At 37.7% G+C, this 19,540-nt stretch overlaps 1 protein-coding gene across 2 annotated transcripts in view; it reads right to left on the bottom strand.

Moving 5' to 3' along the window:
* Nucleotides 1-19,540, bottom strand: part of LOC142350744 (uncharacterized) — a 63,420-nt gene that overhangs the window by 28,727 nt on the left and 15,153 nt on the right. For both annotated transcript variants that reach the window (XM_075402695.1, XM_075402696.1), the window contains exons 5-9: nt 16,246-16,392; nt 14,496-15,257; nt 10,868-10,980; nt 10,111-10,337; nt 4,757-7,398 (exon numbers count right to left, since the gene is read on the bottom strand). In XM_075402695.1, coding sequence (XP_075258810.1) covers nt 4,757-7,398; nt 10,111-10,337; nt 10,868-10,980; nt 14,496-15,257; nt 16,246-16,392 — 3,891 coding nt within the window. The remainder of the gene's footprint in view (nt 1-4,756; nt 7,399-10,110; nt 10,338-10,867; nt 10,981-14,495; nt 15,258-16,245; nt 16,393-19,540) is intronic.

The following is a 19,540-nucleotide window of genomic DNA, read 5'->3' as shown; positions in this document are numbered from 1 at the left end:
TATAAGGAAAAAGCCCTAAAAGAGCTTTTTCCGAAATTGATATTCGAAATCAAAAACTCAAGACCGATACAGAAGAACTAGGGCATAAAGGTTTGGCACTACTTAGATGCGCACTATTAATCTTTAACTAATAAATGTTCTTAAAATTTAAAGTTCCATAATTGAGATAAGAAGTCCGTTCTTTTAGTTAGGTAAGTCACGCAATTGACCTAAAAGCAGAAATGACGTCAAGCACACAAATTTTAACTGCAAAGCAGCTGAAAGTCACTGAACTCATTTGAAAAGTCAATTCCAAGAAGTCAGGTCGAAAGAATCATCGATGGAGACGAATTAAAAAACATAGCCGGTAGAATACCGGAAACGACTCGAATCGTCGTGCATTATAATCTCTAACCTAGCCTTATCGAAATCAGAACACCAAAATAGACAAGAGAAAAAAAGTAGCCCAACAAACCACATTAAAGTGTTTTAAAAATTCCGTCAATTTTTAGGTGCCGGGGAACTAGGTGGGGTTGATGGGTAGATAGGTTGGGGAGGTGGGTAGTGCTGGGGTAGTTGGGGGGGGGGGTTAGGTGGGGGTAGTTTGGGTGGTCGGGGTAGGTGGGGGAGGTAGGTTGGGGCGCGGGGCAGATAGGTGGTGGGGGGGGGGTAGGTAGGTGGGTGGGTATATAGATTGGGGAGGTGGGTAGTGCTGGGGTAGTTGGGGGTGGGGGTAGCTAGAAGGGAGGGGGTAGGTGGGGGGTAAGTTGGGGGGGGGGGGGTGCGGGGTCGTTGGGGGGGGGGGGGAGGGAGGTAGGTGTTGGGGGGTAGGTAGGTGTTGGGGGGGGGGTAGATAGGTTTTTTTTTGGGGGGGGGGTTGTGCGGTGTAGTTTAGATAATTAGGGGTGACTTATATAGGAACAAAAAAACTGAAAATGACCTCTTCACATTGAACATTGCCGGCAGTTCCTAATTACTATACATTACAAACAAAGCTACTGTTAAAGTCCAATGTACGAAAACAGAAGTCAACAATCAAAAACGGAGGTGAATGCTCGAACAGAATGAAGTCAAAATTCAAGTCATGAACAAACTTGCTTTCTGCTAAAAAAAACCTGTAGAATCTCAATACTCCTCTTCGAGTCGTAAAAAACCACGATTCTTTAAAATCGCTTCGCGGCTATTAAAGAAAATCGCCAAACACAAACCCGAACATCATGAACAAACTTGCTTTCTGCTAAAAAAAACCTGTAGAATCTCAATACTCCTCTTCGAGTCGTAAAAAACCACGATCTTTAAAATCGCTTCGCGGCTATTAAAGAAAATCGCCAAACACAAACCCGAACATCAAAAAAAATATTTAAAACGTTTCTTTTTGGCAACTGATCTTTACTCAAGGTTCGTCCCGTTAAATTACGTCTTCGTCGAATTTTTCTAAAGAAAAAATAGGTGTGGACAAGTTGAGGCAATTGGATCGGTAACTGAAATTTTGACATAAAATTTTGAAATGAAACGTTTTGAAGTAAGTCGGAAAAATGGATCATTCTGGATGTCTCAGGAGCATAATGAAAATATCAAAGTTTTCAAACCTAGCAGATGTATTACCAGCCAGATTTGAAAAACAAAATTTTCGTTTTGGAAAAAATTAAAGCCTCAATTTGTAACTAATGAATTGTAATTTTTCTATTTTACACGTTGTCGGAAAATTTTTTGGATCTGTATATATTTGTTTCTAACATTGAAAAGAACTAACGGTATCAGACATAGTCTCTTTTTTAGATATGCATACCACACACATACACCCACTTAAGCACACACAGACAAATAAAACCCCGACACAAATTTTCTTTTCGGCAACTGATCTTCACCAATGGTTGATTTCGTTCATTTAGGTCTTGTCTGTTTTATCGTAAACCTAAGTATGGACTTCTTGGGGGCAATTATACCGTTAATTGTAAAATTTACAAAAAAATTTAAAATGGACTTTCCTGAAATTTTTTCCAAAATTTTGGTCATTTGATGTTTCATGAGCACCAAGGGCCAAATCCATTTTTTTCAATCTCGCAGAGGCGCAACCAACTAGACTAAATAAAGACAGTTGCTGTTTTGAATCTATTTAAAATCATTTTTTGTAGCAAAATTTAAGTAACTTTTCTAATTTTTGAGATTTCTGACATTTTTTTGCATTCTACTTGTGATTATCAAGTACTATCAACTAAGGGAACGTTAAAGGCGTCTCATAAAAGCTCTTATTTAGTAGCGTTGTGGAGAAATGGTTAACGGTAAATTCAATATTTTGGCCTTTTCACTTTTCGTAGAATTTTAAATAAATAGAAAAAGTTAATGGTTTTCATGTGACTGAAAAAATTTCTTCAGTTTTCAAACAAACTCATGCGTTTTCATGTGAAGAATTTGATACCAATAAATTCTTTAGTTTTAACTTCCCTCAGACCTGAAAAAGATCAGTTCAAAGAGCAACTTCATTACACAGAAGTGACAAATAATGTTCTAATTTAAACAATTGCATCGTTTTTCAAACTGTATATCCATAAACTCTGTAACTCTCGAGTCCTTCTGAATTGCATTCTAGTAGAGAAGGTTATTTCGAACGATCGGCTCTGACAACATAAGGATTACAAACGAAGAAAAAATAAGAAAACATTTCCGTTTTTGCTTTTCAATAATGAGTTTGGTTGATTAATGGTGATTCTATGAAGCCGTTTTTTTACGTCTCCGCGGTTTTGGAAGTACTGAAATAGTTAGTTCTGATGAAATTGGAAGATTTTTTAGCAAAACATTTTTAGAATTAAGAAGAAATACATTTTCCAGCTTTTAGTTTTACGTCTTTGAAGTTGATTTTTGGCTATTTTGAGAGCTCCAAATTGCCGAAATCTTATATTTTCCAAAGAATTTGTTCAATATAGAAAAACATTAGTTGATACAGTAGTTTTTAATCAGCACAAAACTACTACCTGAGATGCAGAAAAGCTACTACCTTAGTCCAAAATCAAGCACCGCCCAGACCTCTACAGTGGACATTTTTCAAAAACTTTCAAGAAAGGATAGAGCTCCTAGAATTAGAACTTCTTAAATATTCCGCCACTTTTATTGCAAAAAAAATGTATAGCTAACAAACATGTTATATACTTCATATACAGATGCATTCTTTAATTCTCACAATCTATAGTCATAGCTAAGGTAAAGGTATATGCATTAAAACTCCATAAAGTACTATTGTCCAGTGTTTCATACGAAGGACCTAGTTTGCAGGAAACATTGAGCTTTCCTTACAACAGTACCGGTGATGATACTAGCGTCCGATAATACTAATATATACATCTCTTTATGTATGCTATAACTTAACTACACCAACACAGCCTACAGATTGCCGGAATAGCTGCGAAAGAATAGACCTGCGTGCCATATAATAGAGATAGAAACAGATCGATCTAAATTGAGAAAAACGACGCCGCTCTAGAAACTAGGTAAAAACATTCAGCAATAAATTAAGAAAGCTTGTTAAAATTCATTCCGCAGAAGCCCCAAAATTCATTTTATTGAGTGAGGTAAGTCACGTATGATCAAAATCTAATCACACAAATAACCTAAAAACTTGTGCTAGAACGAGTGACAAATGACGTCACGCAAATGTCGTTAGTGAGAGGAAGAGGTCAATCAAAAAATTTGACTTTTTCAGCTGTGCAGTGTGAACAAATGTAAAACGAAAAAGAGCGTCAGACGACGGAACAAAAAACATAGCAGGACAAGTCCTGACGTACAATTCAAAGAAATTTCATTGATTAAACATAAAATAGACCCAGAACGGACTCTGACTGAATTGGGAAAAACCCTTTCTAAAAAAGTCAGATAAAAAATTTTAAAATTTGATATAAAAAAACAGAAAATCAATTTCCAAATGCCGCATGTTAAAAAAAGACTAACGAGAAATGAAAATTTGGTTCAAACAAAAAATAAGGCCTAAAATAAACTATGAATAGATTGGGAAAACGATTTAGAAAAAAAATCCAATCCAAAAAAATTGAAAAAAACAGTAAAAATCAAAGTGAAATTGCCTGCCGCATATGAACAAAAAACCGCTAGCGAGAAAGGGAATTTTTGTTCAAACACTGTACTCTCACTCTACTTTAAAATTCGAGCAGAAAATTTCAGGCCGCAAAACCACTCGCTTTTAACTCCATTTCCTGCTTCGCCGTGACCAAAATCACTACTCCGAATTGACTTCAAAATCTTGAAAATGTGTGAGCAGATCATAAAAAGAACTTAGCAGGACAATACCTGACTAGACCTAGAACGAACTATGAGTGAATTGGGAAAACGCTTTAGGAAAAAATCCGATCAAAAAAAAATTGAAAAAAAAACAGTAAAAATCAAAGTGAAATTTCCGCATGTGAACAAAAAAACCACTAGCGAGAATGCGTATTTTTGTTCAAACACCGTTTTCTCACTCTACTTTAAAATTAGAGCAAAAAAAGTTCACGCCGCAAAACCACTCGCTTTTTCGCTCCACTTCCTGTTTCGGCGTGACCAAAATCAGTACCCCAATTTGACTTCAAAATTCATGAAAATGTGCGAACAGATCTTTAAAAAAAGACAGCGCCCCAACACAATTCAAATTCTTTGTAAAAATTGTAAAAAAAACCAAGAGCACCGCAATAAAGCTCCGCTCAGCTCACAGCTTCGCAGCTATGAAATTCTTCAATTAATTATACCACTGAATGAATTATTAATTGGAATGAACTTCTTTGTTAAAGATTACCTCTAGATTTTGTCGGGTTTCGATCGCTGCCAGATCTCTTGTTAGCTATCGCCCTTTCTCGTTTTGACTCCAATATTGTTATATTACCAATATCTTCTGAATCTGAACTTGAGGTTACAACTGGTGGCGTTTTTGCTATAGTTTCTGTTTGCATCTTCTTAGACCTTGTCGGTCTCGACGGTAATGGTTCAAATGTTGTATTAACTGATGACGTTTTCCTTTCTGTCGGTTTCACAAACGACAATCTACGGCTACATGAATGATCAACGCTCGAGTTCAGCGCATTTCGCGAATCTGAGCGTCTTAGTGAGTTATTTTCCATATTGGGTTGGACAGTTATGTAACCATTTTGATGGTTAAGGTAACTTGAATCTTTTCTAAGCGATTCATTACCATTTTCATGGGTAGCGAGAAAAGAACCCGGTCTAGAATGCCCATCACTTTTCTCCAAATGTCTGGAATCCCGAACCGATTTATCATTTCTAGGAGTAGACGATACCAATGAATCTCTTTTTGTTCTCTGTTTAGCTTGTTCAATATCAGCTTTGATTTCCAAAATTTCACGTTCAATTTCGTCAATTTTAGACTGATTATGGAGCGAATTTTCTAAAGCAGTTTCTGATTTCGAGAACTTACTACCACTAGCAACTGGGCTTTGCTTCTCGGTCACTGGCTCAACTAATCCCCTCCGGCTAAAAGGCAAGTGTTTTCTGGCACTCGAAATGCGTCTAGGAACACTGGAAGACGGTTTAGAACCTGTTTTTAATGGAAGGTTATCTTCTGTTGAAGAACTAATGTAAGATTTAAAGGCACTTGAACGAGGAGATGCAAATTTTGTAGATAAATTCCTCGGATTCTGATACGGACCTCGAGGCATATCTGAATCACCAACTGCAGCGTCTGCTTTATGTTCGGTAGTTGTTTGGGAGTTTTTATTAGTTGCAGAAACTCTCGCCTGTATTCCTGCTGCGACCATGGCGGGTTTAGGAGTACTTGATGACTTCGGTTTATTTTGAGTGTTCGTTTTCAGAGGTCTTCGCTTGATGCTTCCTACACTGGAATCAGGACTCTCAAGTCCTAAGGATTCTAATTCATCACCGTCATTGTTTTTACCAGATTCAGAACCTGATTCTGCTTTTAGGGTCAAACTTGAATCCTTTATACCAGTTACTTTTGGTTCTAAGATATGTTCTGGTTGCTTTCGGTCAAGAACCGAGGAATTCTTCGAACGTCGTAAACTTCCAGCAGCCGTAGCCGGAGTTTGGCCTCTAGATGAAGAGTAACTAGTTTCGCTGGTCACATTGCCAAAATGCGAAGGACCTGAGCCAACAAACCCACTGTCATTATCTTCAGTTGCCGCTAAAATAGCACCTAGTCTGTCCTTTCTTCTCAAAGATCCGTTAGAATCTCCAAGTCCTCCGTCAATGCTGTATGTTTTCTGAATTGGACGGTCACTAAAATGAGTTCTTCCTTTAATTACTCGTTGCTCAGGAATAATTACCGGTGCGTTGCCACTTCTGATTTGGTCATCGCCCGGTCTTGGATACCCAGAACCCGTTAAATTTTGGGAATAAAAATTGGGATCTAGTTTAGGTATACTGGATCTACGCTTTGGAAGTCCTGACCGTTGTGATACTTGGTTAACATGCTTTCGTTCCAAAGACCCCGAGTTCACATTTCCGTTGGGAAGGTTGCCTTCGGCTCTCAGACTTTCGACCTGAGTACCTGCCAAGAGAGCGGGCGTATTTCGAGTTGACGCCAGGTTTTGCTGGTCAATACTACCAGCGACCATTGACGAATCGTGGGTCGAAATCGGCTTAAAAACTGATCCAAGATTCTCAACATTGCCGTAGTAAGCATTTTCATTGGCATCGAAATCCTCAGTAAAGTTTTGATTTGGCCATTCGGGTGCGTTATGAAGATTCGGTTCATTGTTCATATTCGAAGCTCCTATAAATTCTTCGTCTTCAATCGGCGCCGGAGCCAGCCTTGGCTGAACCTGACCAACTCCAGCGTCTTCTAAGACCCTCTTCAGATCTGCAACGTTCATATTAGCCGACGTTGCAACTTTCGCCCACTGCTCGCCATTTAACTGCAACTGAGCTGGGGCTTGCAATGGTTCAACTGCAAGATTTTGTTGACTATTTCGAAGTTTCTCCATTTCGTACATAACTTTCAATTGTTCCACCTCTTGGGCTAATCTCGTAACCTCTTGAGATTGCTCCATTAGAGGCGCGTTCATTCCCATTTCTATGTTTTGCGGTTGAATTTGATTCAAACTATTTCGACTTCTCGCTAATTCCTGCTCTTCTTTAACAAGTCTTAGCTGTTCCTGTTCAATTTTTTGTAACTGTTGCTCTTTTTGCGCCTCAATTTCGTCAAAAAGATGTTCTGCTTCGCTGGTCAAGAACTCCGTTTGAAATAACTGCTGATCCATCATCTCTTTGACCTCAGGTGCAATTAGTCCGCCCATTTCCGCATTTAAGTTATCGTAATCTGATTTCAGCTGAGCTGCCTCACGTTTTATCCGTTGTAAGAAGCTCTTATGCTGACTTGCATGCATATTACCATCCCTGATCAGTCCGCAGAATGTTTGCAAAGACGAATTTATCCTTTGTGCTTCCCCTGAGAGCTCGTTGTACCTGGAAGAAAAACTGACAATGCTAGTTCATGATGTCATATTAATATATTCAGGTATATTAAGACCAACTTAGGACTTTGGTGTGTCTGCAGTATAATTGAATCTCGAGTTAAATAGTAATTCAACAATATACATGAAAAAACTCTCTGGAGTTACTAAAGGGGCCATTTAGATCACACGACATCCGAAGTCGAAGGCGAAAAGTCGATCGAAAAGCCAAATTGGTCAACCAAAAATTTAGCATAAAAAGACAATAATTGCCACATCATTTGTTTAACAGGAAATAATGATCAAACCGATTGTCAAAGTGTATGTGATATACAAAATACGGCCGAAGATTATTGCCAAAAAAACAGATAGACCGAATAATCTTCTCTCATAAATTCAACATTTTTAAAACATGGCCGACTAACATCGGGCTAGCAAACGACCGACGACCCGGGTCAACCTCTAAGAACCACCCCTTCACACGACAAGTATAAGTCTCCAAAACAGTTTCCGTGAATCGCATATTTGTAGACTAGCGAGCTGAAAGGCTCTAAGAGCACTTAATTCCCGCTGGGAGGTACCTGTTTAGCCCGTTTTTGAGGAAGAAAAGTCAAATAGTTCATACAAAAAATTGCAAAAAAACAGCCAGCAGATAGCCGGAAAATAGCCAAAATAGACGGTTGTGGCCTTCCATGAACTGAAACAACTAAAAAAAATAAGATAGACAGCTTGACCACCAGTCCTTTAATAGACACATAAATTTTTTGGTTAGATTTTGCACTGTCACTTTTATGAGACACATACGCTATACAAGGAAAAATCCCTATTGGAGCTTTTTCAAAATAAATATTCGAGATCAAAAACTCAAGACTAATACTCAAGAATTAGGGCATATACGTTTGGCACTACTTAGATGCACACTATTGACATTCAACTAGTAAATGTTCATAAAATTCCATAAGTGAGTTCAGAAGTCATTCTGTTGAGTGAGGTAAGTCACGCAATTGACCTAAAAGCAGAAACGACGTCACGCATGCAAAATTTAACTGCAAAGCAGTACAAGTCACTGAAGTCATTGAAAAAGTTAATCCGAAGAAGTCAGATCGCAAGAATCATCGATGAGACGACGCATTAAAAGAAAACATACCAGGACAAGACCTGAAAAACAATTCAATAAATTGTATAATTTGTGACCTGACAATCACTTACTACGCTTCAAAAGGCAAATGAGAGATTTTAGTAAACACACTAAGCAATAAAACAACACAAGAACAACAAAAACAAGCAAGACCAAAAAATCAACTGTTATTTTTTGAAAAGACAGGCTCGACATCAAAAACAACTGATACGAACTCATAATGCCAACTATATTCCTCTATTTCTCATTAGCAACCTTTCATTATATGTCGATTAGTCCTCCCACTAATAATTTTAAATGATAAGACAAAAATAAACAAAAAACGCAAAACTCGCTGAAAATTTTTGACTTAGTATAAAAGTCAAAGAACACAACAACTACTGGAGGATACAACTAAATCAATTAATTGAGTCCTCAATCACCACCGCTGAGACCTGTCATCAATGAGATTAAGTGATAAGACAGCAATAAGTACAACAAATACTAGCAAAAGTAAAAAAAAAATCAAATTTTTAAAAACAACCGTATGAGTCACAGAAAGCAATAATTATGAATGGAGATGACGAGCTTTTCAGCAACCAAACAGATCAGCAACCAAAGAGAAAACTTTTCAGCAACCAAAGAGATCTGTCAAGAATGAGGCTGAGTTAAGACGACAAATTTGAAGAGAAAAACTCGCAAAACTGAAAAAATTCAATAATTATTATGGAAAACAATAAGTGTCAAAGTCACAGAAAGCACTAGATTTGAACAACAACGATTAAATCAATAAACACGTCCCCTAATGGCATCATCAGTGATATGTCCCCAATTATAAGATTTCAAAAAGTAAAATAAATACTTGCAGAACTCAAAATTTCACTCAAAACTCTTGAGAAAAAGTAGCGTCGAAGTCATGAAAACCACTAGCTATTAATTCGAGCAATTAATTAAGTTCGTTTGAGCTTCCATAGCAACCAATCAGAGCTCTCACTGATGATACTAAGAGATAGGACATCCGAATTTTTTTTAAAGAAGGGGGCAAAATCTAAAATTCACTAATATTTCATGACAAATAGTGGCAGTCATAAAAAGTTTTAGCTGCCCCTTAATGAATTCAAGCAAAGGCAAATAGGCACAATTAGAACACAAAGGTACCGTCTTAAAGGCACTAAAGAAGAGGAAACTCTGAAAACAGAAGTCAAATTGACACCTGGAAAAAATGCATTTCAAAAACCGCTAAATTGTTCATACACCAATTTCTCACTCCACTTAAAAGGTATTTTGAAAACAGGCACGCCCCAAACTCACTCCAATTTTTCGCTCCCTTTACTATTTCAGTGCGACCAAAATCACCGCTATATTTTGACTTCTCACTGACGTGAAAAAGCCGAAAAACGAATTGATCTTCAAAAAAAAGACAGCGCACCAACAAATTCTTTGAATTGTAAAAAACCACGATGTCCCCTCCCCAATAATAGCACCCCAATACAATTCAAATTTTTTGAATTGTAGAAACTCACGATGTCCCAATAATAGCCGCTCTCGCTTCGCGGCTATTAAAAAGACCGACAGGACTAATATAAGTGCTCAAAGCAAAATAAATACCTGGGATTGACTTCCGGATTTCTGTCTTGTTTCTCGTTGGGATCAATGACTCCAGCCCTGCCAGGTTTTGGCATTTCAAATTTGTTCGGTTGTTTCACAGGATTCACAGTTGTTCCCTTGCCTGGCAATGCGTCCGGATGGTTAACATCCAACCCAACATGAGCCATTACCTTCAACTGGTCGAGGCAGTCTTTGGTAATTGCCAATTCGTAGTTCAAATCATTCACCTGGTAAAAGGCAAATGCAACTAATGCAAAGTAATTTAAATTCAAGTACGTGTGTACATATTTCACACCACGCCGATCATGTCAAATTTATGTTTTAGGTAAGCCATGATGATGATGATGAAAACACATTAAATTGCTTTCCAAAAGAGACGTACGTTGAATACGGTAATTTATTCATATGAAACTTTGGAAACTATATAGGACAAAATCTGATAAAGTGTTAGGGTGTGTTGGTCGCCTGAAAACTATGTTGATATCTCACTAACGTAACTATTTACCGAGATTGAAAATTGAACCAACATGATTTGAATAAAAATGTATTCGGTGATTTTTGTCGTGTTTTGGATCATGACCATCTGTCAAGACGTCCTTCGATTTTGTGAGAAGTTTGCGACATAAAAGAACCAAAGTTATCAAAATCTAAGATACCAATGCAACCTATACGATCTCACAATTTTTGTACAGGATGTCTTTGATTAATCTATTCCGCTTAATCTAATAAATAAATACTTTGGTTTTTTTTGTCTTACCCTAGCTTGATATGCATCGTTCTCCTCCTGCAGTTTATTTGTATGGTGTTTTTCTTTTCTGAGCTGGTCAAACAGTTGTCTCTTCGAGTAATCCTCATTTAAAGACATTTCACCTAAACAATAAAAGCCATAACCGACTAAACGTCGGAAGAATTGCTCTTGAACGACTAGTGGGAGCTCTAATCAATTGCAGCCTGCTTCAGTCGGGGGGGGGGGGGGAGGGGTAGCCTAAATGGGACTAAGAAGTTCTATAGTGGGCTTCAAATAACCATATTAGAGGTTAACATATACCACTATTAAGATTTAAAGTTAAAAAATGACACCAGTTTCGGCGCACTTTTTATTTGACGTTTAGTATTAAATTGCCGCCAATTGAGTTCAGCTGCTTGAAATTGTGATTGAGAGAGAATTTTAGATCACGCGAAATGCAAAAAGTCAAGGGCGTCAAAACCGTCAAGCGAAAATTTTGCATAAAAAAAAGACACACACGTTTACAATAATTGCTATGAACTGCGTTCAAGAGCAATTAACCATAATTCAGTATAACTCACGATTTCACCTATTTTAATCTCAACTAACCTTTTAGCCCATAGCAAAAACTGATTAGAGTGGAAACATAATGACATACCTTGCAGGCTGCCGGAAAATAGCCGTCATTGATTCCCACGACCCCGGTTTGTGCCAAAAATTTGTAGTATTTTGATTGCTTCTGGTTTTTAGAAACTCATGTTTCTAATGAGAGGGTTCAGGGATTAGTATCACTTCCAATAAACATTAGATCTGGTTACTAAGACAAATAAGAACAAAGTTGAAATACAGGGCATCTATAAATGGGCTTTATGGGTTTTCGTTCTATTTTTGATTTAATTTTTCGATATTCACTCTGCTGATATTAGATTGCATAACTGAGCAACCACTGTTCAAAAGCACTTTAGCAGAATGCGCCATGAATGAAACCAGCCAGAAAAGTAGTAAATAGGAGACAGTAGCAGAAAAAGATTATGGCGGCTATTTTTGTGATTGAAACGGGCACAAACACTTACAAAATGAAATTGAGAACTTGCCATTCACATAACAGAATTGTTCTATATGACTGTCTACTTTTAGTTAAATTCGAAAAATATGCCGGATTCAACCAAATTGATGTCAAACAATTTCTCTGCCAACACCAATGAGAAGTTGCTCAAATGAGATGTGACAACATTTCAGATCTTGCATAGCGAAAATCTTAATTGGGTTCATTGAAGAAACGGCAAAAGTTACAGCAAATTTTTATTGGCAGGGGACAGATACGCTTCTTTGTTTAACCGCAGATAAGATTAAAAAACAAGATCACAAATAAACCAAATTTTAAGATTTTTCATTACCGGCTACGACTTAAGTTGAACTAGAACCTATCTAGGAGTGGAAATTATTAGGGTGGAATATCCTCCGCAGACGATACTTTTTGACAGTAAAAAAATAAATTGAGAAAGAGTTTAGTCGTGCGACCAAAAAGTACGCACACAAATGAACGAACTCGGTAGCGATGTTGAACAAAAACTATCAACAAAAACTAAAAGTCAGGCAATCAAAGAAAACGGCCGAAAAATAAACTTAACATCAAAGTCTTAAACTGACCAACAGCAAGATGAGAATAACCAATCATATTAATGATGAACAACATACCTGAAGTGACAGAATACAGAAAAGAGTTGGAAAAAAGTTATTTCGAGATTTGAGAACAATTTTGGTTGCGACAACTTTTGATGACGCAGAGGTTCGAACCCCAACCCCCCGTTAGAACTGGATGCATTAACACTTAGCTACAAGTCCCTTATTCTTCCTTATATATTACAACCAACTTTGCTCTAGCAACAGTCTTAAATTCTGAATGCGAGCAATTTAGTTCACGCAAAAAGGAAGAAATCATGCGTGACAAAATGACTGAGAACGTGAATTGACAAAATGGTCTAGAACAAAATTTAAAACGAAAAAGAGCGTCAGACGACGAAACAAAAAACATAACCGGTAGAATATCGGAAACGACTGGAATCGTCGTGCATTATAGTCTCTAACCTTACCTTACCGAAATTAGAATATCAAAATAGACAAGAGAAAAAAGTACAAAAGTAGCCCAACAAACCACATTAAAGAGTTTTAAAAATGCTTACAATTTTTTAGGTGCGGGGGGAGCTAGGTGGGGTGGGTGGGTAGATAGGTTGGGGAGGTGGGTAGTGCTGGGGTAGTTGAGGGGGGTTAGGTGGGGGGTAGCTAAGTGAAGGGAGGGAGTAGGGGTTTGTGCGGCGTAGTTTAGATAATTAGGGGTGACTTATATAGGAACAAAAAAACTCAAAATGACCTCTTCACATTGAACATTACCGGCAGTTCCTAATTACTATACATTACAAACGAAGCTACTGTTAAAGTCCAATGTTCTAAAACAGAAGTCAACAATCACAAACGGAGGTAAATGCTCAAACAGAAGTCAAAATTCAAGTCAAGAACAAACTTGCTTTCTGCTAAAAAAACATAGCCGGTAGAATACCGGAAACGAATCGAATCGTCGTGCAAAATAACCTCTACTCTAACTTGGACAAAATCAGAATATCGAAAAAACACTAGAAATAACGAAAATAGTAGACTAACATAAAAAGCGTAAAAATTTTCAGTTCAGGGGTGTGGGTAGGTGGGGGCAGGTAGGTGGTGGTGGGGTGTATGTAGGTGGGGTGGGGGTAGGTACGTTGCGGGGGGCAGGTAGGTACGGGGTAGGTAGTTAAATGGGATCAAATTTTCTCAAATTGACCTCTTCAGCTTGAATTACAGACTGTTACCAATTGCTATGCATTACAAACTAAGCTATTGTTAAAGTCCAATGTTCGCAATCAGAAGTCAACAATGAAAAACGGAGGTAAAAGCTCGAATAGAAAGAAGTCAAAATTCAAGTCATGAACAAACTTGCTTTCTGTCAAAAAAAACCTGTAGAATATCAATACTCCTCTTCGAGTGGTAACAACCTGTAGAATCTCAATACTCCTATCCGATTAGTAAAAACCAAGAACACCGCAATATAGCTCCGCTCAGCTAATAGCTTCGCAGCCATAACACTTATTAGCATTAGACCTTATTATTCGGAAAGAATTAAAACAAAGTTTATAACACGTGCATCTAAACCGCGCTGGGATTTAAAGGTTTATCCCATCTGAATTTTGATTTCGTTTTTCGGCATTGACAGCGTTTATTTAATACTTCAAAAGATAGTTGCACGAAAAAATTGTTCAACATACTAAACATCAACAGCTATATGATAATCGGCTGAACAAGAGGAAGCCGGAGAAGGCTCTGAAAACAGCGGAATAAATTCATCTACACCATAAATATACCCCCCAAGATTCGGGACACCGCGTATTTAAGAGACGAGTAAATCTAAGAGAAAACCGACCGTGAAATTAATGGTTTTGGGCTGTACTAGTTTACCCGAAAAAAAATTGCTTCAGGAACTAATAAGATTCAGATAAAGTTACATACAAACTTTGCCTGAGAGCATTAACAACATTACACCTAATTACCCAAAAAGCCCACGCACGATAAACCCATGCAAATGATATGAAAATTTGTTGCATTAATTTTGAACACTAGCAAAATTTACCTTCAGAATCAGACGCCCGAGTGAGAAAATTTGGCGGTGATGCAATCTTGGACGTTATCCCAACACCCCTATTATTTGCTGCTTGCCCAGCACCAGAAGAATATCTTCCTGTATTTTTACTCCTCGGGGGACCTTTCGGTAAGGAGCTTCTATCTGTTGTTGGTGCAACATCACTTTCGTAAACCACGGGCATACTAGTACCATGGGTGTCTGTACTCACAAACGAGCTTTGCCGCAAAAAATCGTCCATTAACTCCGACATAAACGAAGACTGTCGTAGATTCTTAGAATGAAGATTAATTTCCTCTCCAGCATCCGAATCTAAAGTATCACGACGTCCAAAAACCGAGCTCGGTGTTCGGAGCTGTCCCAACTTTGGAATCGATTCGCGTTTTTGGCCAGAGGCCGAATCCCTGTTTGAGAATGGGTGAGAGAAATCAGTAATTCCCTGACTAGTATTATCGTCGAAATTAGTCTCGTCGTAATTATCCATGGATTGCTCAAATCCTGTCAAATTGTTATCGTCAATGAAATTATCACCAGCACCATTATTAACAGTGATATTTGGCCTCACGTTTGGACCCGCAAATTGGTTAGAATATTTCTGTTTTTGGCTCTGATTTAGAGCTCGATCCTTATTTTGAGGAAAGACATTTTGCTGTGTTTGTTTTGGTTGTTGTTGTCGTTGCTGAACCTGTGGTAGATTTGGGGCGGGTTGAAATGTGAACTGCAAAGCATTGTGTTCCTCATTCAAATCTTCCTCTGCAAATAAAGAACGGAAAGATTAAATGAAAATTGATCGACCCCGCTTATAACCAGCTTGTCAAAGGGTTAAAAGTATCAAGTAAAATTGTACCACACAGATGCGCTGAATCAGAACAAAAACATACTGTTTACTACTGTTTTTTTAAAATCAGGTGAAGATCATTTTTTTTTCTGAAAAAATATTCTGATCGGACTATATACTGATATGATCATACTATGAATCTGAGTAAATACAGACTCAAATTTGCTATGATTCAGTACTGAAATACTATAGGTGTAAGCATAACAAAAAACAGGAGTTATGAAATATTGAGGTTATGTTCTCAGTTCAGACAGAAGAGCTCAAGATTTGTAGCTAGAATATAAGATTACAGCTCTTTATTTGAATGAGTTAAGACATGCATACACAGCTTGACAAGACCTTATCTTGAGATCTTTCGGTATTTCGCTGAGCTGCAAAGGTTTATTTATAACAAAGGTCAAAAGGCGAACATTGCAATACTCAACTGAACGCAAGTTCATGTTTTAAAATACCAGCAAAGTTACATAAGGGACCATAATCAGATACAATTTACTGTCTCTTACGAGAGACCAAACACATGATTTTAATTACGATTATAACCATTTTACACAGTGAAAAACTCAAAAATGATTTCAATTAATTGCAAGGATACTTACTGGGGATATGCTACTCTTTTTACATAGCAACGTTTGATATAAAAACACACATAATTTATTAGTGGGGGCATAAACACACATGGGGGGTGCAGAAAAGATCTGCTATTATTTAGGGCATCTAAAAACTAGGTCTTTCCCATTACAGCCCCCCATTATGGTATATTCACCATGATTGGGGTGCTATAGGTTATGTGACCACTAAACTGGGTGGGGGGGGGGGGGGCTATTATGGGGAAAACCCTAAAAATTTAGCGTCAAAATTTGTAAAGAACTAACTGTAGAAGTGGTTGCCACCACACAATCTTACCCATGAAATCTTCGGAAGCAGAGCTGATCTCGTCTAAAGTGTCTTGTCTAAATCTGGCCGATTGTGGCAAAGTGGTAACACTTTCATCTCCAGTAGTCACCTCCCCTCCCAGGTTGTTGTTCGGATCAGCTGCGCCAACCCTAATTCCTAATCACAAGTTATGTAATAAAAACATCATTAACGACCGTTTCTTTGTGCCACCATATCCAAATGAAGTCTGACCAATTGCCCCGAAATGGAAGTGGGTTATCTTCGTTACTAACAAACCCAAAAACCATCAAATAATAGTTCAGAAATACTTTTCCATGTACGAATTGACACGTTTACCCGGCAGAAGGTAGACGAGGCTAAGCCGAATTGAAGCGAAGCTCCAGATTAATCAACGAAGCATTACGCATACACACTAAGAATAAGTGGGGGGTTTCTACCGTTATTGCAGCCCTAGCCCACCCCACCTCCTCCCCCCAGCTTAATGGCCATCCCCCCCCCCCCAATTAACGTAAAATTCTATAATGGAGGATGTGAGTTGGCGAGGTGCAGGTATAAGTTGGAATGGCTCAAAAGCAGTTCTCTTTGTTTTTAGACCTCTTATCCATATCAGCAAAACGGAGTGACTTCGCATTTATCCATATCTCCCAATACGAGAAAAAGCACTGAAGACAACAAGTTCACCAGAGCATTTGAAACACTGCATTGATCCGCAACAAGAGGAGAAATAGATAAACAGTTAGCAGTAAAAATGCAACCCATTGTAGAGCAAATTTTGGTTACACTTTTAGTAGTAAACTGCCGCGCCACACTTTAGCGGCGTAAATTCTGAATACAAGCAATTTAGATCACGCAAGATCCCAAACATGACTCAGAGTCAACAAAAAAGTCAAACGAGGACAAAATGGTTAAGCAAAAGTTTAGCATTAGAAACAAGTTTACGAAAATTTTATTGAACCTAGTACCATCGCAATTAAAACCCTCAAATCATTGCCTCTAGACAAAAATCTTCAATTACATTTGCGCATTACAGTGCACAACATTATTGGAATGCGGATCGAGTCTACTAACCTCGTGGACTCGAAAACCTATGTATTGATTTTTCATTGTACAGCATAGAACAAATTTCTAGACTAAAACAGAAAATTGAATACGACTTTTGTTGCAAGTCAAATGTAAAATTTCGACAGCAACTGATAGGACATCTTCAATTTAAAGGAAAACAGAAATACAGTTATCGCAAAATTTGAAAATACCGAAAAAGTAACATTTGTTAGAAACTAATCATTTTCAGTTGGGAATGTGGGTAGGCGTGGGTGGGGGGTAGGTATGTTGTGGGGATGGGGGTTAATTGGTAGGTGGTTGCTCTGTAGCTTAGATAGGTAGGAGGTACTTATGAGATCAAAAGTTCTCAAAAAGACCTTTTCGCCCTGAATATTACACCAGCAGTTACTAGGTACTTTAGGAGTCAACGCTCAAAAACAGTGGTAAATGATCGAAAAAAGAAGTCAAAATTGAAGTCATAAACAAACTTACTTCAACTAAAAAAAGCCGGTAAAATACCAGAAACGACTCGAAGAGTCGTGCAAAAAAAAACTAACCCAAGCTCAAGCTGTTTCAGAAATATCAAAAAGAAAAAACCAAGCAACATATAGTTAGAATCAACTAATTTTAGTTAAGAATGTGATTAGGTGTGTATGAGTGTGTGGGGGTTAAATAGGGGGTGAAGGGGAGTTAGGCAGGGTTTTTTAATAGGTATTTGCGATCAAAATTTTCAACATTGCCTTTTCACATTGAATATTACCAGCAGTTCCTAATTACTATACATTACAAACTAAGGTATCGTTAAATGTTCGAAAACAGACGTCAATTTTCAAACATAACCGACAGATTACCGGAAAATAGCCACCGTTGATTCCGATAACCAAGATTGCGATTGAAAAAGGAGAACAAAATAATGAAAAAAAAATAAGCATGATTGGGATTGAACGAATAGAAGACATTGAAAAAGATTTTTGTACAAAAACATTTTTTAAGTCCGATTTATTTTGATGGCATTTCGTAGTTGAACATAACGTACTTCTGTTTCTTAGAGAGAGGCTACAGGGGCTACTATTAATACCAATAAGCATTAGAGATGGTAACTAAGACTTATAGGAACGACGTTCAAATAGCGGGCATCTAAAATTGGGCTTTATGGGTTTATCCCGTTTCAACTTCTGACTTCAATTTTTTATACTGACTCTGTTCATTTTGAATTGCTTTGCTGAGCAACTGATGCTCAAAATCACTTTTAGCAGAATGAGAGAAGAGAGAAACTAGCCTAGAGAAGTCAAATAGATATCACGCAAAATGTTGAAAAAGCGGCAAAATGAGGTAAAGCGAAACATTTTTTTATTCAACGAAGTAAAAAAAAAGGAGCGCTATAATAGCCGGCTGAGAAGATGAGGGCGGCTATTAAAAACAGTAAAAAACGTGAAATTGCCACGAGTGAACAAAAAACCACTAGCGAGAAAGCGAATTTTTGTTCAAATACCGTTTTCTCACTCTACACAAAAATTAGAGCAAAAAAATTCATACCGCAAAACCACTCGCTTTTTGGCTCCACTTCCTGTTTCGGCGTGACCAAAATCACTACTCCAATTTGACTTCAAAAATCATGAAAATGTGTGAACAGATCTTAAAAAGACAGCGCTCCAATACAATTCAAATTCTTTGAATTGTAAAAAAATAGGAGCGCTATTATAGCCAGCTGAGAGGCTGAGGCGGCTATTAAAACAGGTAAGCGATTGTAAAGAAAAAAAAATTCAGGTAATGAACAAACTAAAATTGCTTCAACTTAAAAAACATCCTGTAATACCAATACTCCTCTTCGAGTCGTAAAAACCCGCAGAGCATCCATCTTCCTCTTAGAGTCGTGAAAAAGACCTCAGAACTAATATAATTGCTATTAACTTTGTTTGAGAGTTATAAACACATTAACACAGTAAATTAATACCGCTCAGCCTAAAAAAAATAATTTTCTCAACAAAAAATTTTGTAGGTTAGACAAAAAATCTCAAGAAGACCAAGAGGATCCAAATAATTGCTACAAACTTTGACTTTGTTTTTTATCTAGGATGAATCTGAAAAAGATCGACAAACTTTTCGTAAATAAGCGCTCCGATAATCTGAAGCCGAATCAAATTAACATGATCAAACGATCGGGCACTCACTCTCATGATAGATAATCATCTACTAATACACACTGAGGCCCACGCAAATTGAAACAAACTGGCTAGCGTCAGACGACTTGCTGTCACAAGAC

This window comes from Convolutriloba macropyga, chromosome 12 (assembly GCF_964194025.1).
Source record: "Convolutriloba macropyga chromosome 12, txConMacr16.3, whole genome shotgun sequence".
Taxonomy (NCBI): domain Eukaryota; kingdom Metazoa; phylum Xenacoelomorpha; order Acoela; family Convolutidae; genus Convolutriloba; species Convolutriloba macropyga.
This window is presented reverse-complemented; position numbering and strand designations above follow the sequence as displayed.